Source organism: Coturnix japonica, chromosome 7 (assembly GCF_001577835.2).
Source record: "Coturnix japonica isolate 7356 chromosome 7, Coturnix japonica 2.1, whole genome shotgun sequence".
Taxonomy (NCBI): Eukaryota; Metazoa; Chordata; class Aves; order Galliformes; family Phasianidae; genus Coturnix; species Coturnix japonica.
In genome coordinates, this window is record NC_029522.1 from 24618951 (window position 1) to 24642912 (window position 23962).

Genomic DNA, 23962 nt, shown 5'->3' on the forward strand with positions numbered 1-23962 from the left:
AGGCGGGGGAGCCGGGGAGCGTCGCGGCCGGATCCGGGCAGCAGCGGGGACCGCGGGCAGAGCCCAGAGAGGGGCGCGGGATGGGGCTGGGGGCTGGGGATCCCGAGCCGCCACGCGAGCTGCGTCCCGCGAGGGGCGAGAACGGAGCCAGCAGGGCCGGGGGCTCGGGGGGAGGCACCGCCCGCAGCGCTGGCAGCCCGCGGTGACGCGCTCCGGGACCGCACCGGCGGGGGTTTCCCCGGCGGTCGCTGTAGCCGCCCGAGCCGGGGCGCGTCGGGCCGCGGCAGGGAGGCGGTTAACGGCCAGGGAGCCGCCGAGGCAGGAGGAGTCCGCGGGCGGGCGAGCAGGAGGGGGCAGCCGGGCGAGCTGCCCGCAGGCTGCCCGCCCCAACGCGCCGCGCCGAGCCGAGCCGCGCCGTGCCGAGCTGCCCCGGGGCGCACGGGCCGGGCCACGGCGGGGCGAGGCGGAGAGAGCGGCGGCGGCGGCGGGGGGCAGGCTGCGTGCCCCGCCCGCATCGGCACGGCACGGCACGGCACAGCTCGGCACAGCTCGGCACAGCTCGGCACGGCTCGGCACAGCTCGGCGCGGCGCGGCACGGCGTGGCGCTGCTCGGCTCGGCACGGCGGGTTCCGCTCGGCTCGGCGCGGCTCCGGCGGGTCCCGGCCATTCAAACAAGTGGCTCCGGCCGCACTTCGGAGCCAGGGCTGGAGAGCGGGCGCAGCGCGTTCCCTGCCCCGGAGACGCGGGGTCCTTCACACTGCCTCTTTCTCCGGCGCTCGCTCTTTATTTGACGATGAAATAATGTTGACACGTCTTGAATTATTAAGTATTCCCTGGATTTTATTAGCACATGATGCCTAAATGCTGCCTGTATCTGCTGGGGTCTTAACCAGAGAGGAGCGAAGGAGAGAGGCAGAGACACCGAGCGAGGGAGAGGAGAGAGAGGGGTTTTTGACAGCTGTATCCGTGCTGATAAGCGAAGGCACAAGGAGACGATCGACGAGTGAGACAAGAGGGGAGCGGCGGCTCGGAGCTGCGGAGCGGGGCCGCGCTCCCTCCCGACACGGCTCGGCCCTCCCGGCGCCGTGCCGGGCCGTGGGGGGGACCCGAGCCCCCTCCCAGCGCCTGGCCGGGCTCTCGGGCGCTGCCCGTGCCGGGGGGCAGCTCGCTGGCGGGGCAGATGCCGATTGAGATCGTGTGTAAAATCAAATTTGCCGAAGAGGATGAGAAGCAGAAGGAGAAAGAAGAAGGAGACAAGGAGAGCCTGATCGAGGAGCCGGCTCGGCCGCGCTCCCGGGACCTGGCCGCGTTCGCCAGCGCCAGCACGCTGCACGGCCTGGGGCACATCTGCGGCACGGGGCGGCCGGGCGTGCGGCAGACCCTTTGGGCGCTCGCCTTCCTGGCCTCGCTCGCCTTCTTCCTCTACCAGGCGGCCAAGTCGGCGCTGCTGTACCTGGAGCATCCCCACGTCGTGGCTCTGGACGAGGAGGCCATCCGTGAGATGGTCTTCCCCGCCATCACCATCTGCAACATCAACCGCTACCGCCACTCGGCTCTCACCGACGCCGACATCTTCCACTTGGCCAACATGACCGGGCTGCCCCCCAAGGACCGCGACGGCCACAAGGCCACCGACCTGCTCTACCCCGACCCCGACATGGCCGACATCGTCAACCGCACCGGCCACCAGCTCGACGACATGCTCAAGAGCTGCAACTTCAGTGGCGAGAACTGCTCCTCTCGGGATTTCACGGTGGTGAGTGCGCAGCTGGGTGCCCCCCTGGGGACCCCGTCGGTGCAAGGGGTCTGACCCTGTTGTGCCATGTCGGAGCGGGGCTCCCTGGCTCGCTCTGGCTGCTGAAGTTTGCATCTCTCGGTGTTTGAGTTTCCCTCCAAGTTTCACACGGAGAGAGAGAGAGAGAGGATGCTTGCTCCTTCCGTGGGAGCGCTCTGTGCTGCAGCACGGCACTGCCGCCAGCTCCAGGGCTGTAGGGGGGTTCAGGGGTGGCTGGGGAGCAGTCCCCGAGTGGGTGAACGGTGGGAAGGGGGAATGCAATGATGGGGAGCCCTGCTTTGGGTTCAGTTCACAAGTTGGGCTGCTCCATCGCAGGGTGTTCTGCACAGTGAGAGTGGAATGGGGGGGCAGAAACCTCTTGGAACCTAGCAGAGCCCCTCTGCCTGTGGGGCACGCACAAGGACATGTGCTGATCAGGTAGGCACATGCACGTGTGTGTGTGCAAACACATGTGCCCAGAGCCCTGAGTGGGTTCTGCTCTGGGCACGGCCGCATCCATGCACCCCAGGGTTGCCCTTTGTACCCAGGGGTCCCCGGCCAGCCCAGCACCGTGCTGCCACCTGCGAACCCGCCGCCAGGCACTGCAAGTGCATGGCTCTGCTAATATTGAGCCTGGAATCGCAAATCCCCGCTGTGATTTGGGAAAATAAATGTGCTGAACGGGCTGAATACCTGATGGGACCCTTTTCAGACCATAATGACTCTGGAAATGAGCCGGCTCTCTCCCACGGCTGCCAGGGGCTGCTCGGCTCAATGCGCTCCCAGAGCAGTGCTGTCAGCCAGAGCCGCTCGGTGCTGGGGAGCGGGATGTGATGCCGGGGGCTGTGGGGGGAGAGGAGGCTCCGTGGGGCTGGAAATGGCTGATGCAGCACGTCCTGCTTCACCACAAAGCCGGCTCTGTGGTGCTGTCCTAGACAAAGCAATGTCTCAGGGGGGTGCTCTGGGGGGCAGTGAGGGGTGGCATAGTGAGGAGTGGGGGGCAGCAGGGTCACCCCACAAGTGCTGGGGTTCTGCAGAGCTCCCTGCCTGCTGTAGCTGAGCAGCCTGGGTTTGGCTGCTGGAGATGAGTCCAGTGGGGTGAGTACAGGGAGCCTTGGTGCGGGACGTGTGTCATTTGGGGTTTGGCCAGGAGGAAAGCAGTGAGGCCACATTGTGTCAGGGGGCAGCATGGTGTGGCAGTGGGGTTTGGGCTGAGCATAAGCTTGCCAGCGTGCAGAGTGACCATGAGGACAGTCACCAGGACTGTCTCGTGTGCCATCTCTGTGCACCAGAGCAGGCTTCAGGCAGGAGGGTGGTGGGTGCCGGCTGAGCCCCAGCACAGGAACCCCAAGCTCAAGGCATTGGGAGCTGCCAGCACAAAGGGGGCATCCCCATCACCTCTCACTGGCTGCTTTCCTGATGCACCTGGAGCAAAGGGGAAACATTGGGGCAAAAGGTGCAGGGCATTGGCCTGGGAGGTCCCTTTGCTGGGTGCCACATCCCAAAGCCTTGCCAGGGGGACTTGCCAAGGCAGCAAGCTATTTACAGCCGGAGCTGCTGCTCCAGCTCCCTGAACCAAACCCATCCCTTGTGCTTCTTCCTGGGGGTGACCGAAGCACAGCACCAGCAGCATCCCAGGCACCAGTGGGTCCCGGCTGCTGCGTGTAGGTTAGAAGCTGCTGTGCCCACCAGCTGTGCCCTGGAACAGAGCACTCTCAGCCCAGCCCTGGGTACCACATCCCATTCAGAGGTCACTGATCTCTGTGTCCCCACTGTAGGGCATCCAGTGCCCAGAGCAGGAGGGAATGCAAGGAAGGGAAGTTGTTCTTGCAGCCCCCAGGGCTGTGTCACAGGGTGCTGGTGGCCACCCTCCCTTCTGCACACAGTGGCCACATGCATGACAGCCGTGGTGGCAGTGGTCTGCCCACCTGCTGTGGCTGGAGCATGCCCCCCAGCACTGCTGCTTGCGTGATAAATAACTCATGCGGATCCTTTAAGTAAGAGCCGTGAGTGGTAAATGATCTTCCCCTATTTAACGTCACAAATCCTCGTTCTTTATGGGATAGCAAATTAAGAAACTATGGGGAGAAAAATCCCCAGCGTAAGCATCTTCCATGCAATAAAGCCAGGCTGGGCTGTAAATCTCCCCGGGGCGGCGGGGACAGCACTGAGCCGCAGCGAGCTCCCCTGCAGCCTGCTGCCAGCTGGGCCCCATGTGCAGGCTAACGGCAGCCCTGGGATAAGCCTTTTCCTGCGCACCCCTTACTGGGATGTGCCCCGTTCCCCATGCTGCACAGCAGGCACAGCCAGAACCACACTTCTTAAATGTCATGTTTTCATTTGGTTTTTACACTGGTCTCGGTGCTCTGCCTGATGTGGTGCTGCTCAGCCATCGGGGCACTTGTCCATCCCATTATGCTCCAGCAGGACGTGCCGTGCCGGTGCATCCCCATTCCCACATCTCTGTGGCTCCCCGTGCTGCTGTCCAGAGCAGCCCTGCTGCTGTTAGACATGAGCCACCCAGGCACAGCTCGAGGCGCTGCTTGTGCCAGAAACCGGGGGACTTGAATGTAATTCGTTGCCATTTAATTTTACACAATTCCTGCTGCTTAATCCACTGAGAAATGCTAATTTATACAATTCACGTCTAAAAATAAATGTCAGTCCGGCAGCTCCCAGCAGTGGGTAGCTGCTCCCCCAAACCCCTGCATGGCATTGTGTGAGAGACCCCAGCTGGGGGAGCACCCCATTCCTGGCCCCCACATACCCAAGCACGAGGCAACCGTGTGCCTGAATACCCTTGTGCCCGTGCACCCAGGTCTCAGGGTGCAGCCATAGGGGTGGCAGATGCTGGGGGGGATGTGGGGTACTGTGGCATGACAGCAAGCGGCTCACAGGATGTGGGGGTGTCAGCGCAGCCCTCATCACAGCAGCTCTTGGGGCTCTGTGGGATGTTGGGTGTCCCTGCAGGGGACACGAGCAGGGTGGCTCCAGGCCTGGGGGCAGCGTGGGGATGGGATGCTGGGGCGCTGGGGTGGCAGCGAGGGTGGTGGGTGTCCACGGGATGGGAGGGGGAGCGGGGTGCGGGGGCAACGCAGTGGGGGAGCGGAGATGCTGGAGGAGCCGGCGGCTTTCCCACCGTCTCCCTGATTGAGATCGGATCACCGGGAGCATAAAAAAGCTCTCTTCATAATTATATTTAATGAATTGACTTTAAAAGCTCTTACACTCTTATCTGGCTAATTTAATATCGCACACTTAATAAGCCTGTCTCCGATACGGGGGGAGCCAGCGGCCACGACGCCCGCACCTACTGTGGCTCCCCGGGGATGTGCCACGTGTCCCATCCCGTGTGCAGGGTTGGGGACGCTGCTGTACCCTGGGGCTGGGGCACCCATGGGGTCCCGTAGGGCTGTGCCCGGGGCTCCCTTGGAGGAGGGAACAGAAGGTTTACAGAGATGCGCTAAGTGATGCCAGGGGTTTGGAGCCCATAAAGAGAGACGGTTTTATGTAAGACGACTATATAAAGCGCTGCTGTTCTGCCATTGATGAGATATAGGCCTTTATTTATAGAAGGCAATGTTTGCGGTGCGAGTGCTGAAAGCCAGCCAGGGACCCGCAGATAGGGCGTCGAGTCATTTCACATGCAGCTGCCGTCGACACTGTTCACACATTAAAGAAAAAAAATTAACAAGTTTGCAGCCAGTCAGGTGGAAAAAACAATAATTGTCGAAAACCGTATTTCCCCCTTTTTCCAATAACAAATAGCTGGAGCGCTGCTGGGGAGGTTTGGGCTCGTTCGGAGCCTGCAAAGAGTGCACTGAGGCTGCGACACGGATGGGTGGGAACAGGAGATGGGCACCGCGAGGGACCTGGGAGCAGGAGGAGGTGGCAGCGTTATCACCACTGCGTGGAAAGGGGCTGCACATCAGGTGCTACCCAGGGCACTGCGTTACCTCCCCGTGCACGCTGTGGGGCCGAGGATGCTCCGTGCGTGGCAGCCGCACACATGGGGACGATGTGGGGTTATCTCTGTGCCAGATGTGGCTGGGCTTTTCGCCGGCGAGCGAGCAGCACGTCCCCGTGGTCAGAGCGCCCTGCCAAAATTCGTTTCATGCACGAAAGGAGGGAAAACTTCTCATGATTAATTGTGCAATAGGGGAGAACATGCAGCTCTCGAACCTGCTCTGTGCTGATCACTGCCCTTTTTTCCCCTCGGTGCAAGTGCAGCCAGGGAGAAGGGGCGGCTCTACCCTGCGGCACCACCCGGCCATGCTCAGCGAGGGCAGGAGGGCATGAAAACCCACAAGGGCTGGGAAGGGGAGGAAAACTGGCCGGGGCTCGAGCTGCTTTCTCGCAGCTCCCTGCACACTGCTGCGGGCTGATGTCCGAGGCTGTCCCCTGCTTACGCTGCAAAACCTTCCCTGTGAGCGCTGATCTGTGCCCTCGCTGTGCTGCGCCAGCAGTGGCTGCAGGCAGGGCACTGCCAGCCCCTCCGCGTGCTGCTGCCTCGTGTGTAGCTGGCAGCAAGGAGAGGAGCGTGCAGCTGAGTGGGTGCATCTGGGGCCTGCGCCCTGAGAGATGCTGCTGGTGATGGGGCCAGTCCTCCTCCGACATTGGGCAAGAGTGGGGAAGGTCCTTGCGTGGGCACTTCAAACTTGCTGCTGCCCTGTCTGGGAGCAGGCAGCGTGCTGGGTGCTGAAGGGCCATTAAGTGCCGGCTCAGCTTGGATAGAGTCAACAGGTTTTATTCCAGCAGAACAAAAGGTTGCCTTCTTGATTACAAAGCTGGGAACACAAGCACAGGTGGAAAAGGGAGGGCAGCAAAGCAAGAGGCTGTGAGCACAGGGGATATATGGGGCCAGGGCCCTGGGTTGGGAGGGGAAAGTCAGCACCAAGCTCATCAGCCAGAGCTCCTGATTAATCACATGCTGCTGGCCCTCCAGCCTGCAGCTCATTAGCAGTTTAATTCCCGGTGCCCATCGCACTGGAGGGCTGCACAGCTCTGATTGCTGCCTGCTGCAATCAGACCGTGTCCCCCCGCCCCAATTGCAGGCACGTGTGGTGCTGAGGTTGGCCATGCCCCCTGGGATGGAACAGTGTGGGTGCTATGGGTGCTGTGGTCAGACATGGGTGCTGCACATTCATTACAGCCACTGCAGAGAGCTGGCAGCTATCCCTGGGGCCAGGACATGCCCATGTCCCCTCCTATGTCCAGCTAGACCCCACAGCCCAGTCAGCTCTGCGGTGATACTGGGCCAGGAGCGGCTGTCAGTGCTGTCAAGTGCTGCGCTCTGCTGCACTCATTCCTCCTGACACTCCTACATAGTGGTGGCCTTGCAACATGCACATCCCCATGCAGTTCCCCTCACGTCCCGCATACCACCATCCCACCCCTTCCACCTGCTGCAGCTCATTGGGGTCCTCCGGGACCCTTCCTGAGATGGGTATGGGGGGGGGGACGGACATGCAAGAAGCTGACCTGGGTGCACAGAGGTGGGTGCTCCAGGGCTGCAATCTGTGCTGTGTTGTCACAGCCCGAGGAGGGAGGGGACCACATGGAGACACAACCATGGAGAGGAGTGGGGAAGCATTTCCATCTGTCTGCAATGCCTCAGTGCCAGAGGTGGCCTCAGGAGTGGGGCCGTCCCCGGGCCACCTCTGCACAGTAGGCATCTGCTGCAGCCCCCGGCAGGGCAGGGAGCAGCCGCCTCCAGATCGGCATGGGGAGCGAAGATGTATGCAAAGCTGAGATTGATGCAAGTAGTAATTATGTCCTGGCTGCTCAGCCGCCACTGTGGCTGCAGAGAAAAGGGGCTGAGCCGGCAGCGTGTCCTCTGCGCCTGTCCCCATGTCCCCAGGCAGCTGTGGCCCCGCTGTGCCCCAGCTGCACCCTGCTGCCCAGCTCCCTCTGCTCAGCCCACAGGAGGTGGATGGAGCAAGCAGGAGTGGTGCAGCCAGCGTGCTTGGTGCTGAGGTCCTGCTCATCACAGAGCTCTGCAATTACGTGTGCTAATTATGGGCAGAGGTTCACAGGCGGTTCCTGCCCTGCCAGCACCGTGCTGCTATGCAAGGATAGGAACGGAAAACCAGGGCTGCTCAGCATCACTTCCTTCTACACTGGCCTTGGCACAGCGTAGAACAGCCAAACTCCTCGCAGCCTCACCCTATGACATGTCCTGCAATCCCATCCCACCCCATCCTATGCCATTCCATCCAAGCCCACAGCACCTCATCCTGTCCTATGCCAGGCATGTTTGCCCAGGCTGGTAGTGAACGATGGCATCCCCACTTCTCATGGCAGTGATGGCCACTCCATCCACGGTGCCTGGCAGATCTCATTGCAGTTGCTCTTCAGGAGGAGTTTTTCAGGCTCTAACCCCCTGCGCCGCCACCACTCTGACATCTTGTTTCCTTATCGCCTGACATGACCTTAATTAACTCCCCAGGCTGATAACACTCTGGGCTTCTCCTTCAGGATCTGGATCTGAGTGTTGCTGTGTCTCACCCATCAGGGGATGGCTGTGCACACAGGGGGGCAGCAGGGAAGGAACACCAGGTGGACACGAGTGGGACAGAGCAGCATGGGCAGGACACATTGCACGTGGGAATCACAGTGTGCCACAGTCCAGCAGAAGCCTGGACCCCACTTGCAGCCCCCTCCCCGATTCCTACAGTCCTGGTCCTATCTATCCCAGGTATTCAGCTTCCATCCCGGGGCTCCCAGCTGCTGAGCTCCCCCAGGTGTGAGCATCACTTGGAACATCTCTCTCAATGCTGGAGCTTGCAGCCAGGTTCCCTCCCCATGCGGCTTCTCTTGGGGGGGCCCTGGTTGTCACTTGAGCTCCTGGCCCCAAGGAGGGGTGTCCCAACCAGCGGTTCCCGCACCCAGCAGAGCGCAGGCTGGGGAGAGCCATCCCCTATCATGTTTGTTCCATTGATTTAGCGCCGCGGAGAGGGTTTAATCAGCCTTTAGCCTGCACGCTCCAGCATTAAGAACAAATCCATTAGCCACGAGATAACCACAAAGGGTTGCGCTGAGACTGGATGAGGTCCCAGCGCCTTCAAGATGCAAATTGGCAATCAAAGATCAAAGCTGTGCAGCTCCCTAATCTCTACTAAAAGGGCTCAGCTATTAACGAGCCCTTTACCGCTGGGCTGTGATCACCCCACTTCACTCCCATCCCGATGTGCTGGCAGTTGGCGCTGGCCCCTGCCACCCCATGACCCCTGTGCTGGCTCTGGGGATGAGGGTGCAGCAGGGGCTCGGACTGTTTGTTTGTGCCTTGCTTCCTTCAGCCTTGTCACACTGTGTTGGTGCAGCAAGCGAAGCCCCGGGAGCAGTGGGGTGATGGGCTGGCATGGAGTGGGGGAATGGGAGCCATACGGGACTCGTGCGGTGACTTTGGGGATGGGGGAGATGGTGCCAGGTTGCCTCCCTCCTTCTGTTCATGGATTTATCTCGGTTCAGCCTCAGTACAGCCCCACCAGGTGGCTCAGGTCAATCCCTGCCAGCCCCAGGGAAATCAGGGCTGGGGAGTGTGGTGTGGGGGTGGGTTGTGGGGCTTGAGGGGGGGGACTCTGGGGCTGTGTTCCCCTTTTTTGGATATCCTGCCTATGCACGAGGCATCAGCTCCAACACGGTGCTGAGGGCCAGCTGCAGGATGGGGGCTTTGCCCCACTTTCCTCCTGCGCAATGTCCCAGAGCACCAGAGAGCTGCAAAGCCACCAGGCTGTGACAGGAGCTGAGCTGCCAGCCCCATCAGCACATCTCCAGCAGCACAGATGGGCTGCCGGCACTGGGGCATGGCTCACTGGGACCCTGCTGGAGCGGCACGCACCACTGCCCAGCAGCCAGCACAGCACTTCTAGCCCGGTGGGCTGACAGCCCGATGTGCCTGGCCCACTCTGGGGAGCAGCATCCTGCCTTGCCCACTGGGGAGCTTGCTTTGGGCTGGGCTTGGTGTCCTCAGGCTGGTGGTATAGCCATGCCATCACTCAGTGAGAGGAACAGGCAGTGAGGCTCTGGCAGCATCCCAGCTGGGTTGACAATAAATCTTATCAGTGTAAACCCATCCGCAGGCAACAGGATAACCCCCGTGACAGCCCGGTGAGCACAGAGGCTTCATCTGCACGGTGGCAGTGCCTTAGATTCACAGATAACTGCCACGGCCGGAGGGACCGTGCCTTTGCCAACACCTGCAGGGTGGCAGTGGGGCAGCAGCGGGGCGGCCCAACGATGCCAGCCACGGGTGTGCCCAGTGGGATGGACAGATAGTGTGGAATCAGGGCAGCACGCACATCGCTGAGGGACAAAGAGCAGGGAATGTGTGGCAGTGGCAGCGCACCCCGTGCCCTCACCCCGCTCCGGCTGGGAAGGGGACAGTGCCAGCTGCGGTGCCATCCGCGGTGCCAGGCGGCGCAGGGACAGCGGGCTGGCAGGAGCTGCTGCCCCGGGCTGTGCACGCCGGCTCAGCGCCTGCATTTGCTGGCGGTGCGGCCGCGCAGCCGTGGGAACGGTAATGAGATGGAGCAGCAGAAGGACGGCGAGATAAGGCTGCCTGCGCTGCCCCAGCAGATTAAACGCTGGGATTAAGCAGGCGGTGCCAGCTCTGCTGCCTTTTTATCTCGCTGCTTCTCCCCTCTTATTCTCCCGCAGTCGATAGTGAACAGTCTCGGAGCTGTCAGCAAAGGAAATTGCTTGTTAACCCTTTGGGGACGGGCACAGCGCTGCTGCACATCTGCCTCCAAAGGGAGGGCTGGAGTCCCTGGGGCTGGTGTTGCCAGCACCGTGCTGGGCACTGATGTACTGCAAGGTGACAGCACACAGACAGCAGAGCCCGATCAGTGTCTGGCCCCAGGGTCCCCACGTACCCCACCTTGGGGCATTCCTGATGTCCCTGCTTCCTACAGCATGTGGGATGGATGGGCTCAGCACAGCATCTGGACACGAGACCACAAGGTGGGGACCATCCTTGGTCCTGCAGCCAAGTGGCACAGCCGTGCTGCGTCTGCACCGCACAGCACATGGCACCGCATCTCCGCCATTTGGAGCCCAGTACCCAAAACCACAATTATTGCTCTGTGCTCATGTTTTGTTCAGTCTGCAGCAGAGCGAGGCTGGGCTGCAGCCCATCACTGCGATTTTCTGGAGCATGATGTGCATTGCGTGCCTGGGGGCTGCATGCCCAGCATGTGTGTGTGTGTTGGGGGGGGTTCTGAGGATGCGGAGTTGGCAGGGGAGCAATGGGGGGATGTACAGAGATGGCAGGAGCACTGCTTGGCACGGGCCAAACCCATGCCAGGGAGCACTCTCTCCTGCTGCAGGTTCACCTTTCCCAGTCCATCTGGCTCCACGGTGCCTCTGGCTCTGTCCACATCAGCCTCCTGTACAGAGCCATGGGGCAGAACCTACAGCTCAGCACCCAGCCATGTGCTCAGCATCTTAGAGAGGTTTACTGGCTGCCACCAGGATGAGCTGAGCCCCCCAGCTCATGTCATTGCCCCTCTGCACCTCTGTGCTGTGCTGGACACCATCCCCCATTATCTGTCAGCAGCCCCAGCTCTTCATCTTCAGCGATTCCCTTTGCATTGGATCCTTCAAACCACCCAGGTGACCCTTTCTGTGTCAGCTTTAAAGTGCTCAGTGCAAGCAAATGGCACGAATGCATAAGCAGCTGCAGAGCAGCTGGGAGATCTGCAGGGAGCAGCTTAGCCCCACCAGCTATTGCCTGCCCTACGGCCAGGGCAGCGGTCCAACCCCGGTGGGATGCTGCCCCACAGCTGCTGTGGGATGCAGAGGGCACGTTCAGGGGCTTGCATAGCCTTGCAGGAGCAGCGTGGCTGCTGGGCAGCCAGGGCAGAGAGCTACAGGAGCTGGAGCAGATGCTGTGCAGGGCAGCGGGCTGTGCAGGCAAGCACAGCCTGAATTAGGAGAGGAAATGGGAGCAATTGGCACGTGTGGGCTGGCAGGAGAAAGGCTGTGAGGGGATGGAATTGCTGTTTATAAATACATCAAGGGAGTAAACACAAGGGAGGGAAGAGAGCTATTTGAGCTGAGGGACAATGCTGGCGTGAGAACAAATGGTACAAACTGGCCATGAATAAATTTAGGTTGGAAATGAGGAAATCAGTGAGGAGCTGGGACTGACACCCCCCCACCCCAGGAGGGGAAGGAGGGAAAGAACAACCCTGAGATGGCACTCGTTGCACTGATGAAGGCAGCTGTGTGCTGGCACTGAGGACCACTGATCCCAGCCCTTAGCCTCAGTGTCACATCCACCCTGGCACTGGTGGTGTGGTCCCTTGGAGTGTTGGTTTGTGGGAAGGGCTCCACACAAGTGCGGGTGCCCCAGCAGCTCTGCCAGCTGACAGCACAGCTGAGCACTTGGTATTCCGGCCACGAGCCCACTTGGCACCAGCGGGGCTGCACCAGCCCCAACTCCCACGTCTTCACATCGGCTCAGCTGGCCCTGCACAGAGCAGCACATCTGTGTGAGGAGGTGGCAGGAGGGGTCCTGGCCCCTCCAGGATGTGCCCTTGTTTCAGGGACATCTGACGCAATTTGAAATGCTGTGGGGGATGCTCCGGAGCCCAGCTTGGTGCTGGTGTGCCCTGCTTGGAGCCAGGTGGGCCCTGCTGTTGCAGCACTGTGGCTGCAGAGCCCAATGGAGGTGCCGGTCCCATCCCCAAATGGGGCTGAATCCAGCAGGAGCCATCCCTGCTGCCAGCACCAGCCCTGCGTGGGGAAGGTGCACATTGCAGAGGGCTGTGAGTGTAGGGGACGACTGCACCGGTGCTGAAGCTGGGATAAAGCCAAGCTGGCACTGGTCCCCATCCCTCCAGAGAGCGGGGAAGGCAAATGGTGCGACCATGCATGAGAGGGGACGTTTGCAAAGGCAAAAACATCCCACTGGCTCAGAAAATTGCTGCAGAATCGGGCTTGAAATGAGTTGAAATTGCTGAATCCAAGCGGATCTCATATCCTGGGCAGTTACAATGCTGGCGTCAGCTCTACGGCTTCCCTCTCTGGGCACCCAGGCGGGAACTGCCAGCTCTGTGCAGGGGGTGGGATGCTGGGGACACAGCTGAAGGCTCTGGGCAGTGGGGAGGGAGGGGGAGATGGTGAGGGGCTCCAGCAGGGTCGGTGCTGTGGTGTTTCAGGGGGGCAATAGAGGAGTGGGAGGCAGCATTTAAGGAGATGGCATCACCCCAGCTCTGCACATCATCCAGAGGACACCCCTGCATGGCCAACCCCTGATCACCAACCCCTCCATTCCCAGGGCAGCAGCACTCCGGTCTTCCATCCTCAACCCACTGTACCCTGGTGATCTCTGGGTTCAGCGGGTGCCATGCCTTGCATGTTCCAGCAGGGACACAGGACAGGGCTGTGTGTCCCGGGATGCAGGAGCAGGACCTGTGCCCGCACCACACATGCTGCAGCTCGTTTCCCTTGCATGCAAACATTTGGCTGGGAGCTTAGTGCGGCCTCTTGTCTCTGCAGAGCAATCAGGATTTGTCGCTGCTTGCAATGTTTAATGTCGTCTTCCAGAGGCTAAATACCATGGGGAGCCGTGTAAGCCGCAGAAATACCTGTGTGAGCTGGGATCAGCCAGAGGCAAGCACAATGGGTTTGTCACGGCGGGGATAGGGGGGTTTGGGGATGTGTGGGGGCAACCCTTGTGCTCCCCTGTTAGAAGAGACCTCAGTGCCAGCAGGTGAGCTGCTGTGAGAGTGTTGAGGGCCAGCATCCATGGGGTGCCCAACACCAGGGGAGCAGGACAGGGGACTCTGTGGGGTGGGATAAGGATGCTTCAGCACTGCTTGGGGTGGGAAACTTCAGCCCCTGAGCGGCAGTGATCTCCGGCTGGGATCTGCCTGCTGCGGCGCCAGCAGCTATTTTTGTCAAGGTCAAAGTGTCTCCACGGCAGAGAGCAGGGAAATGAGGAATCGTGTTGAGAAATTACCTCCCTAATGGGGTCTCCCCTGCGTGGGGATGCCGGTGTGTGGCAGCTGAGCGGGCAGACCATGAGATGATGCAGGAGCCCTGCTCTCAACCCTAAGGCCTGCAGCACCCATGGGTGCCCTGTGAGAGGAACAGGGTGCCTAAGGGGCCATGTCCCAGCAGAACACACACATTCCTGCCTGCAAGGCACTTTTCTGGGTTAGCTGCGGGGAGAAAATCATCTTCCCTGTGCATGCAGCCTCTGTCCTTCCTCTCCTCCTCCTCCTTCTCCTCCTCTCGCACTCCCTGTTATCTAATCGGGTTTGTCATGCTGGAAAGCCAAAGCCCTTCAGGACTGTGCTGTGCTCTCGCCAGCGAGATTTCACAGCTGTCCTCAGCACCCCGGCAGTCGACAAGTGAGTAACTCAGCTGTGAGCTGTGGGCATCCCTGCCTGCCCTGCACACCCGTGGCTGTGCCTGCCTGCCTGTGGCTGCAACGCACGGGGGACAAAGCCACTGCCACCTCCAGATCTTTTCTGCTCTGCCCAGCCCCATCCGTGTCCCTGGGGTCGGCTGTCCCCACGTGCCCTGCCTCTGCATCCTGCCGCATCCCTCACCCTGCTGCAGGGAAATGGTGATGCTGCTCGCAGATGTCTGAGCTGACACGAGATGGGAGCACTCAGAGAAATGACATTTCCTCTAGCCGGGGAAGCTCATCCTCCGTTTAAAGAAAACTAATATAAAAGCTGCCCTGGTGTGCGCAGGGCTGATGCTATCGGGCTGGCAGCCTCCAGCTCACAGAGCTGCAATCAATCTCACAGAGGAGCCGAGGTCTGGCAGCCCCACAAAGAGGCACTGGCACGAGTCCCAGGAGTGGGGGCACACGTGGGCACACACTGTGGGCTGGGGTGAGGCTGCAGACCATCGCATAGATGCCATGGTCAGGGAGCCTACAGCACGGAGCAACCCATGGCAGCACTGCGCTGTGCCAGAGGCCTCATGTGCTATGGGGCAGGCTGCTCTGCACTGCTGGCTGCGGGGCTGGGACAAGGCCCTTACACCCAGCCAGGCCTGGAGCTCACCCGAGGCCTGCCCCGGGCCTACTCCTGCCCTCCTCCCGGTCTGTCACTGCCCAAGCCCGGGCCTGCCCCTGCCCTACTCTGGGCCTTGCCTGCCCTACAACTAGTCTACTGCTGCCCTACAACTACTCTACTGCTGGGCCCGCTCCAGGCCGTGCCGTGCCCAGCCTTGCTCCGGCGTGGCCTGGCCTATCGCGGCGCCCTGCTGCCCCCTGGCGGAGCCCGGCCCCCCGGTCCCCGGTGCGGGCTGCCGGCAGAGCGGAGGCTTTGTGGAGCGCTTTGAAGCGGCCTGACGAGCTGTCGGGGCCCCGCCGACAGCCGCTGTGCCTCCCCCCGCCGCCACCGCGCTCTGATCACAGCCGCAGCCGTCACTTCAAAGCGCCCTCCATCCCACGCAGCATCGGGCCCACGGCGCAGCCCCGCGGGGATGGAGGGCGATGGGGCGCAGGGGGATCCGGGGGCCGCGGTGTGGAGTGGGGCCACACGCCGTGCTGGTGCCCTGGGGCCTGGCACCGTGCTGCCAGCTCAGCTCCCAGCCCCACAGCCGCTGTGCCACACGTTGGTTGGGGGCACTTGGGGGTCCGTGCAGGAGCCTGGGACACAGAGAGGGGTGCACTGGGCCGCAGCTTCTCTGGGCAGGGGGCTGGATGTGGCATCCATGTGCCCCTGTCTTAGGACGTGGGGGGCTGCCGGGACGCCCAGCGTGGGGTAGCACCACATCACCCCACCCCCCAGCCCGGCTTGGGGAGGAATTTTCCATTCCCAAATCGAGGTTGGGGAAGGCGTGCGTCGGCACCAGCCCCCTCCTCTCCCTCCCCTCGCCCGTCACAGCTCAGGAAGGCGCCTGCCACATTTGGCTCTGGGAAGGTGCCGAGCAAAAAGCTCCCGGGAGAGACAGACGGTGAGTGGGGCCGTAGGGTGGGCACGCAGGGTCAGCCATGCCGCTGCCCCTGTCCTGCTGCCCGGATGGAGAAGCCTTGACCCCAGCACAGGGTGGCTTCCTGCGTGCCACCCGCATCCCAGGCCTGCACTACATGGGCACACGACCGCAGTCCCGCCTGCGCCGCCTGCTCTGGGGCCTGGCCTTCTTGACCTCTGCAGGGCTGCTGGCCACCGGGGCCACCGACCTCCTGCACCACTTGCTCTCACACCCCGTTCACACACGGGCACGCCTGGCCCGAGCGCCCCAGCTCCGCTTCCCGGCTGTCACTCTCTGCAACCCGAACCGAGCGCGCTTCCTGCAGCTCACCAAGCCCGACCTGTACTCGGTGGGGCAGTGGCTGGGGCTGGCTCGTGAGGACCGCTCGCTGGTGCCGGAGCTCCTGGCCGTGCTGGGGGATGAGCAGCGCCGCTGGCTCACGCGCCTTGCCAACTACTCGCGCTTCCTGCCACCCCGTCGCTCCGAGCGCACCATGCAGAGCTTCTTCCACCGCCTGAGCCATCAGATAGAGGACATGCTGGTGGAGTGTCGCTTCCAGGGCGAGCGCTGTGGCCCGCAGCACTTCACCCCTGTGAGTCCCTGCCTCACACCAGCCTGCATCCCAGGGACTGCTCCATCCTGGAAAGAGGGCGATGGATGTTACCCTGCTTGCTGAGCGCTCTTCACCATCCCTCTTCTCTCCATCTCCAGGTCTATACGCGTTATGGCAAGTGCTACACCTTTAACGGGGACCGGAGGAACCCACGAGTGACCCGCCAGGGTGGCATGGGCAACGGGCTGGAGATCATGCTGGACATCCAGCAGGAGGAATACCTGCCCATCTGGAGGGAGACCAGTGAGTGGGGCTGCGGGTGAGCCGGACACTGGGGGTGCTGGGGCCGAGGCGTGGGTTCTGGGGTGTACAAGGGCACGGCTGAGGGTTATGCTGTGGGCAGGCATGCAGCTCTGGGACAGGGCTGGCTGCCCACTCTCCATCTCCCACAGATGAGACATCTTTCGAAGCTGGCATCCGTGTCCAGATCCACAGCCAGGATGAGCCACCCTACATCCATCAGCTGGGCTTTGGTGTCTCACCCGGCTTCCAGACGTTCGTGTCCTGCCAGGAGCAGCGGGTAAGTATTGCTCAGAGGGGTGGCATGAGGCTGAACTGGTGCAGAGCCAAGCGGGAGGGCAGCTGGGCAGTGCTATTCGTAGAGATGCCACTTCTCCCCATGAAACTCCAACTTCTGCCGGGTGGTGCATGATGTCCCACAGCCCCAGGGAAGCACCCCAGCTCCCAGCACCATGTGTTGCTGCAGTGGTACCCTTTCACCCTGGCAGCTCACCTACCTGCCGCAGCCATGGGGGAACTGCCGGGCCAGCGTGCAGGGAGAGCAGACACTGCCTGGCTACGATACCTACAGCATTGCTGCCTGCCGCCTGCAATGTGAGAAGGAGGCCGTGGTGCGGAGCTGCCACTGCCGCATGGTCCACATGCCAGGTGAGGGGTGTGCCTGCTGGTGGGGGGCTCCCCAACACCCCCATCCTCCTTCCCAGGGCTGCTTCTTCCAGCCTGCACTCAGTGGCCACCTGTACCTCATCCCGCTGCACCCAAGGGTCACTTCTTTCCCATCCTGCACCCAAGGGTCACCTCGTGTCTCTCTGCAACCCTTAGCTCCTTCCCAGTCTGCCTCATATCTTTAGGGGAGCGAGCCTAGGAGAGGGGGATCGAATTCCCAACCCCTGACCCGCTGCTTCTCCACAGGCAATGAATCCATCTGCTCACCCAATGTGTACATCGAGTGTGCTGACCACACGCTGGGTAGGTCTGGGGGATGGGCAGGAGATTGGGTGAGCCAGGGATGATCAAGGGGTGCAGCTGTGCCCAGCATTGCATGCCTCCAGATGCAGCGGTGGAGGACAGCCAGGAGCGTTGCAGCTGCCCCACACCGTGCAACCTGACCCGCTATGGCAAGGAGATCTCCATGGTGCGCATCCCCAACAAGGGCTCAGCACGCTACCTAGCCCGAAAGTACAACAAGAATGAGACCTACATTCGGTGAGCTGCTGGGGTGGGAAGGGGGCTGGGGTGACTCTCAGAGGCATGTGGGGACAGGGGATTCTAGGAATCTGGGATACCCCCACCCTGCTCCTTGCAGTTTGCGTAGGACAGGTTTTGGTACACACAGTCCCTCCAGCATCCTCTCCCCAGGGTCTTTGAGGTGTCCTCCCTGGTGTCCTCCCTGCCTGCATGTCCCCACCACACAGTTCTACCCAGTGTCCTGTAAATCCAGCTTAAATAACACACCAGGGAGCACTAAGGGGCAGGTTGGAGAGGGGCCTAGGGGAGGCTGGGTGGTGGTAGGTGAGCTGGTGACAGCCATGGTGTCCCCACAGGGAGAACTTCCTGGTGCTGGACATCTTCTTCGAGGCACTCAACTATGAGGCGATTGAGCAGAAGAAAGCCTACGACCTTGCTGGGCTTCTTGGTGACTCCCCAGCTTTTCCTCAGGACCCAGTTCATGGCTGGCCGTCCCTCATCCTGCACACCCCTGCTCCCTCCATCTTGCAGCCCCTGATCCCATCACCATGCTGTCCCGCTCCATCCTGCAGCCTTATCACCATGCCGTCCCCCTCCATCCTGCTGCTCTGACACTGCAGTCCAGCCTCAACCCCAATGACTTTGCTCAGGCCATGCAGCAGCTGCTGGTGACCAGTTCTCCTTCTTCCCCTCCAGGAGACATCGGGGGACAGATGGGCCTGTTCATTGGCGCTAGCATCCTTACCATCCTGGAGATCCTGGACTACATTTATGAGGTGCTCTGAATCCTCTAGGGAGCATCGTGCCAAGCAGGGTCGAGACTCCCTGGGGAGGAGTGCAATGCATGGACACCCCAGAGGCCTGTCCACCTACAGCTCCCAAACTGGGGAACTCCCAGTAGGAGGCGGTGGGAGGAGGATGGGTCCCCCAGTATTCCTCAGAGGGATGCAGGCAGACATGCTGTAGCCAGCATCACCCCATGTCCCTGGATCAGCAGTGAGCATGAGGCAGGCCCATCCAGACTGGGTTGCTCACACAGGGTCCCACCTGCCTGTGGGTGCCCCAAGGCTGATCCTCTTCTGCCCCCAGGTGATCCGCGACAGGGTGAGTCGTGTCCTGCGGCGCTCCAAGCCACCCCTGAAGAAGCCCTCGGGGAGCATTGCCACGCTGGGGCTGGAGGAGCTCAAGGACCAGGTACAGGGGACATGAGCAGCTTTGTGGGAAAGGGACATCACTCCCAGGAGACAGGGAGCTTGATGGCCTCAGGCTGCTGAGACTGGCTGGAAGGGGGGGAATTAACGGGACAGGCAGGATCCCCACTGATGCTGCCATCCCTGCAGAGCCCCTGTGAGACACTGGGCCGGCACGTGGAGGGCACCTACAATGCGGGCATCCTGCCCAACCACCACCACCGTCACCACTACCCTCACCAGGGCGTCTTCGAGGACTTCGCCTGCTAGGCCAGCTGGGGACAGGGGGTTCCAGCCCCCCACCCCTTGCAACCCCATCCTCGTGGAGAGGGATTGCAGCCTTGGGACCGGCACTGCCGCAGCCCCCAGCCCCTTCGTCCAGCCCCTCCGCTTGCCCCGTCTCAAGCACACAGAGTTCGGGGGCCGCCCCGCCAGCCAGCAGCAGAAGTGGCCTCACACCCTTGGCTTCCTGCAGGAGCAGACCAGCAAGGGGCAAGGATAGGCGCAGTAGGGGGGATTGGGGGAGCAGGGGCCCCCACAAGGCAGCGTGTGCAAGGGGTGAGCTAGATTTCCTGCAGACCCCTCCAAACCCCTCCCTGCTGACCTTCCTTGAGGGGGGGGGGGGTGTCTCTGCCCTGCACTGTCCCCCCAGGACCACTCATCCCTTCCCAGGGAGTCACCATCCTGCTGCAGGTCAGGCAGGGCTGGAGGACACCCACCTGCAGCTTCACCTGCATGGCACCAACCTGCCACCCATCTGGCCCTTGGCACCACCACCACTGTGACACCCCCCAGACATATCCTCACCTTGCCCCAGCCCCACATAGCCTGCCAGGGCTGAGGTTCCCTTCCCACTGCTGCTCCCAGCCAGACCCCTGCACTGTGACTTCCCACACTCCTGTGTTAAGCCCCTGTCATGCAAAATGACTGTCTACCCCAAATCCTCTCAGTGCCCCACATCCCAATGCATCGCCCAGAGCAGATTGTCCCAGGTGCAGTTCCCTGGCACTCCCTGGCAGTATGGAGGCACTTGTCCTTGCTGCCCAGCTGCTGCAGCTCTTCTGCACCATGCACGCACCCCCGCCACCGTCCTCCTCCCAGGTGCCGAGCACCCACTGTGCCTCTCCCAGCCTGTGTACAGATAGGAGGGTGCCCTGCACCCAGTCCTCCTGCTGCCGGGGGATGGCAGGGCCTCAGCAGGACCCCCGGCACCCCACTTCCCATAGGACATTGCCTCCCCCTCCACTGTAGCAAACACCAGCGCAGGGCAAACAGCCCCAAAATATCTCAGGAGGGGGGGGCGGGCTAACAAAGCCCCCCTCGAGACGCACATATGGCAGAGAGGGAACCCCATGCCAGGAACTGGTGACCTCAGGGGGAGGCTGGCTGGGACCGGTCCCTGTCCTCAGTACCCAGAGACCTGAGTGAGCACAGCCATGCCCTGGCCAAAGCCATAGTTGCAGGAGGAATCCTATATATGGAGGCATGGGACACAGTGTACAGGGACCAGAGCATCTGCGTGGCCCAGTGTCCCCACAAATACACCCACACTTGGAACTGTGTTCTCCAGCGGTGCAAACATTGTGGGTGCCCAACACTCCTGCAAAGGGGCACACAAAAACACCCCCTAAGTAGGGCATGCCCAGCGTGCATCTGGGGGGTCCTGGTGCCCACGGGGTTGTGGTATGTATGGTGTGTGTCCCCAGCCCCAGGGAATGCCCCCATCCCCCAAGCCTACCACCTCTATCTGGGCAGAAGCAGCAGCATCTCCATGGTGCCACACAGACAGGAGGGTGCCCAGTGCTGTGTGCAGGCTGCGGCCCCCTCCCTGCCAGTAGGACCAGGCCCTGGAAGGGGTGGGCATGGGCACCATGGTGGGAGGGGACCATTGGAGGTGTGCGTCATTGTTTTATAAATGTACAAAAGCTCCCTAATAAAGAGGCACAAGTAAGTCTGGAGCTGCCTGTATGACTGGAGGGCACAGAGGTGGGGGGAGGTGAATGTCACTGCCCAGTGCATCCCCAGAACGAGGAGCTGTGTGTGCCGGCATCCAAACTGTCTGGGCTGGGCAGGGCAGCACTCAGCTGGGCTCTATCAGCCTGACGCAGGCAGTGCTGGGGGCAGGAGGGGGCTGTGCTCTCCCTACTCCAGGAGCCGCCAAGAGCCCATAACAGAACCAGAAAGGGCAGAACTGAGGGCTGGGGTCTGCAGCAAGTGCTCCCCATGCTATCACTGCACCCTCTAACCCAACGCATGACCAGGGCTCCCCAATAGCCACTTGGCGTCAGGGTGCCCCAGCAGCAGTGTTGGTGGCCACTGGATCCCAGGCGTCTTATCAGCTCCAGACACAGTTCCTATCAGCGTGTCACTGCTGCCTGCTGTGCCACTGCCCTCACACCGCGCTGCTGGCTGCTGCTGCTTCTTCACCAACCATCCGCCGGCCGGGGCACTGCACAGGTCAGGTTGGTGTGACCCCCGTGTGCCGGTGGAATCTGGAGGTGGGAGGTGGAGGGTGAGGGCCGGAGGGTGAGAGTTGTGCTGGAGGGGGGCTGGTAAAGGGGGAGTCTGCATGCTCAGCACAGGGAGGTGCCCTGACCCACTGCCCCGCAGGATGTCCCAGCACAAAGCCGCCCTGATCCACACCAAGGTGGTGACGGGCAGCTGGTGCTGCGTGCTGCCCCGCGGCGAGGACGTGTCGGAGGAGCTGAGCGAGGAGGAGCGCAGCATTGCCCGGCGGGCACAGCGCGTGGCACTGGAGGTGCTGGAGGATGCGCTGCGCAAGGACCGCGTGCTGATGAAGAACCTGAAGGATGTGGTGGTGCTCACTGGGGAGGGAGGAGAGGGCTGGGTGGAGCGTTACGCCATGCTGACCGAGCGGCTGCTGCGGAGCCTCATTGCACAGCTGCAGCAGGCTGCCTTCCGCAAGAACCCGTGCAAGGCCGGCTCCTACGCCTACGTCAAGAAGAACGCGTGGGACCGCACCATCTACCTGTGCCCGCTGTTCTGGCAGGCGCCTGGTGAGCTGCAGAAGGACTCGCAGCCCGGCACGCTGATCCACGAGGCCTCGCACTTCCTGGGCCTGCACGACATCACTTACGCCACGGCCAGCTTCAGGGCGGGCGGCGGCGGCACGGCCATCTGTACAGACGGGCACATGCCCCTCTCGGAGACGCTGCGGAAGGCGCTGCTCAACGCCAACAGCATCGAGTATGAGTTCGAAATCGTGCTGAGGCACCGGCAGCCATATCGGGGTGGCTGCTATGGCTGCTGCGGGGAGACGGCACGTAACTCCATCTGCGAGAACGCACTGCCCTGGGCTGGGCCAGCATGCAGGCCCCAGAGGTGAGAATGGCCCAGGATCGGGGTGGTGGGGTGGGAAAGGCCTCAGGGCCGCGTCCACTAAACTAACAGCCCTCTGTCCTGCCCAGCGCGGCCGCCAGCACCATCGGGGACATTGTGCAGCTGGCCCTGCTGCCTGCCCGGGATGCCATGCGGAGGTGCCTGTGGGACATGAGAAGAGTGGCAGAGGCCCTGGGCCGGCAGCAGCGGGCAGTGCTGGTGGCCAATATTACCGGCGGGGTGGTGAGTGTGGCGGGGGGGGTGGCAGCCATGGCCGGGCTGCTGCTGGCCCCTGCCACACTGGGCAACGTGCTGCTGCTGGCGGCTGTGGGTTTTGGTGTCTCTACGGCTGGGAGCATTGCCAGCGCCGCCGGCACCGTCAGCAGCAGTGTGGGCTACCTGGTGAGGAAGGGTGAGGCTGAGAGGCTGCTGGAGAAGTTTGCAGCACAGGCACAGGCTTTCACAGGCTGCCAAGAGGCTGTGGGGAGGGCACGGAGGCTGCTGGAGGTGCTGGGGCAGGAGGAGAGCCTGGATGTCATCCTGGGGGTGTTTCGGGTGGTGGCAGGGCTTGGGCGCAGCGTCTTCAATGGCAGCAGTGCCCTCAGAGTCAGCATGGCTCTGGCAGGAGCCGGCCCTGCCACCAGCCTTGCTGGGACAGCCACCTATGTCCTGCTTGGCCTCTGCCTGGCCCTGGACATCTTCTTCATTACTAAGGACTCTGCACACCTGCACCGTGGTGCACGCTCAGAGCTGGCGGGGAGCATCCTTGTGGCCACAGCCGTGCTGGAGAGGGAGTTTAGTGCCATCGATGAGTTCTGTGAGAAAATCAGGCTGATTCTGGAGGAGGAGGAGTGAAAGCTGGCATCAGGCTGAATCCCACCCACACGTGGTATTCCTGCCCAGCTGCTGGTGATGATGGGAGCCCTCCAGCAGCTTTGTGTGTGCACAGATCTCCAGTAAAGCTATTGCACCTGCTGCCGTCAGCACTCATTTTTAATTCTGCTGGACTCCAAAGGGCACAGGGCAGGCATAGCAGCCCACCACCTGGACACCACCCCCTGCCACATGCCCGTCACCTGCTGCCTTTCCCACAGGCATTGCTGGCCCCTGTGCCACTCACACATGAGCAGGCAATTAAAAGACACTGTTTGCTTGAGGATCACAGCTCAGTGACAGCTCAGGGTTTATTTTTGCAGCTGATGTTGGCTTGCTGTATTAACATGGGACGTTCTCCTGTCGGCTGATCAGACTGGGCTCCTCTCAGAATGAATGTATCTGTAACGCACCTGCGCTGGCCTCGCTCCCTTCTGTCCCAGATTCAAATTTAAGGGGAATTAAGGATGTGCTCAGGGAAGATCAAAAATAGCAGTATTCAAAGCCTGCTGATCGTTAGCATCCAAACTGTAACAGCCGTGCACTTACACACACACTTCCTTACAGTGTGAATCCAAGGAGCAGAGCAGGAACACCTGTACAACTGAGATAGGTTTCTTTGGGAAAGAATTGCCATACAGCCCTGGGGGCTCCAGGGGTGTGCACAGCACTCATTCACTAAGAGCAAGTAGGTTTAGCTGATTTCCTCGGGGATTTCTTCTTTGATGTGGGAATTTTGTGACCAATTGCTGAAAGCAGCTACCCCAGAAAGTGCTATTGCTGCAGTAAGCGTGGCCAGGGGCC

General features: G+C 61.6%; 2 protein-coding genes across 5 annotated transcripts; both read left to right on the forward strand.

Moving 5' to 3' along the window:
- The first annotated feature begins 604 nt into the window (after positions 1 to 604).
- On the forward strand, positions 605 to 20904 carry ASIC4 (acid sensing ion channel subunit family member 4). 2 transcript variants are annotated; one of them, XM_015869216.2, is made up of 10 exons: positions 605 to 1756; positions 16427 to 16571; positions 16721 to 16848; positions 17057 to 17216; positions 17481 to 17537; positions 17621 to 17774; positions 18113 to 18204; positions 18453 to 18532; positions 18846 to 18950; positions 19097 to 20904. In XM_015869216.2, the coding sequence occupies exons 1-10, from the start codon at positions 1181 to 1183 to the stop codon at positions 19214 to 19216; spliced, it is 1617 nt and encodes a 538-aa protein (XP_015724702.1). In that variant the 5' UTR covers positions 605 to 1180; the 3' UTR covers positions 19217 to 20904. The 2 variants fall into 2 exon arrangements, with proteins under 2 accessions (XP_015724702.1, XP_015724703.1); XM_015869217.2 differs by lacking the exon at positions 605 to 1756 and adding an exon at positions 14882 to 16307.
- Positions 20905 to 21023: 119 nt separating this feature from the next.
- LOC107316901 lies at positions 21024 to 23441 on the forward strand. 3 transcript variants are annotated; one of them, XM_015868917.2, is made up of 3 exons: positions 21024 to 21408; positions 21557 to 22288; positions 22375 to 23441. In XM_015868917.2, the coding sequence occupies exons 2-3, from the start codon at positions 21558 to 21560 to the stop codon at positions 23138 to 23140; spliced, it is 1497 nt and encodes a 498-aa protein (XP_015724403.1). In that variant the 5' UTR covers positions 21024 to 21408; position 21557; the 3' UTR covers positions 23141 to 23441. The 3 variants fall into 3 exon arrangements, with proteins under 3 accessions (XP_015724403.1, XP_015724404.1, XP_015724402.1); XM_015868918.2 differs by having other exon boundaries at positions 21024 to 21403; XM_015868916.2 differs by lacking the exon at positions 21024 to 21408 and having other exon boundaries at positions 21431 to 22288.
- Positions 23442 to 23962: the final 521 nt, after the last annotated feature.

Excerpts from the sequence above, each read along its gene's own strand:
- LOC107316901 (XM_015868916.2), top strand. The coding sequence starts at position 21,516 with ATGCTCAGCACAGGGAGGTGCCCTGACCCACTGCCCCGCAGGATGTCC. Across the intron at positions 22,289-22,374 it reads CCAGCATGCAGGCCCCAGAG|CGCGGCCGCCAGCACCATCG; the intron begins GTGAGAATGGCC and ends TGTCCTGCCCAG.
- ASIC4 (XM_015869216.2), top strand. The coding sequence starts at position 1,181 with ATGCCGATTGAGATCGTGTGTAAAATCAAATTTGCCGAAGAGGATGAG. Across the intron at positions 16,849-17,056 it reads TGTCCTGCCAGGAGCAGCGG|CTCACCTACCTGCCGCAGCC; the intron begins GTAAGTATTGCT and ends TCACCCTGGCAG. Across the intron at positions 17,217-17,480 it reads CCGCATGGTCCACATGCCAG|GCAATGAATCCATCTGCTCA; the intron begins GTGAGGGGTGTG and ends GCTTCTCCACAG.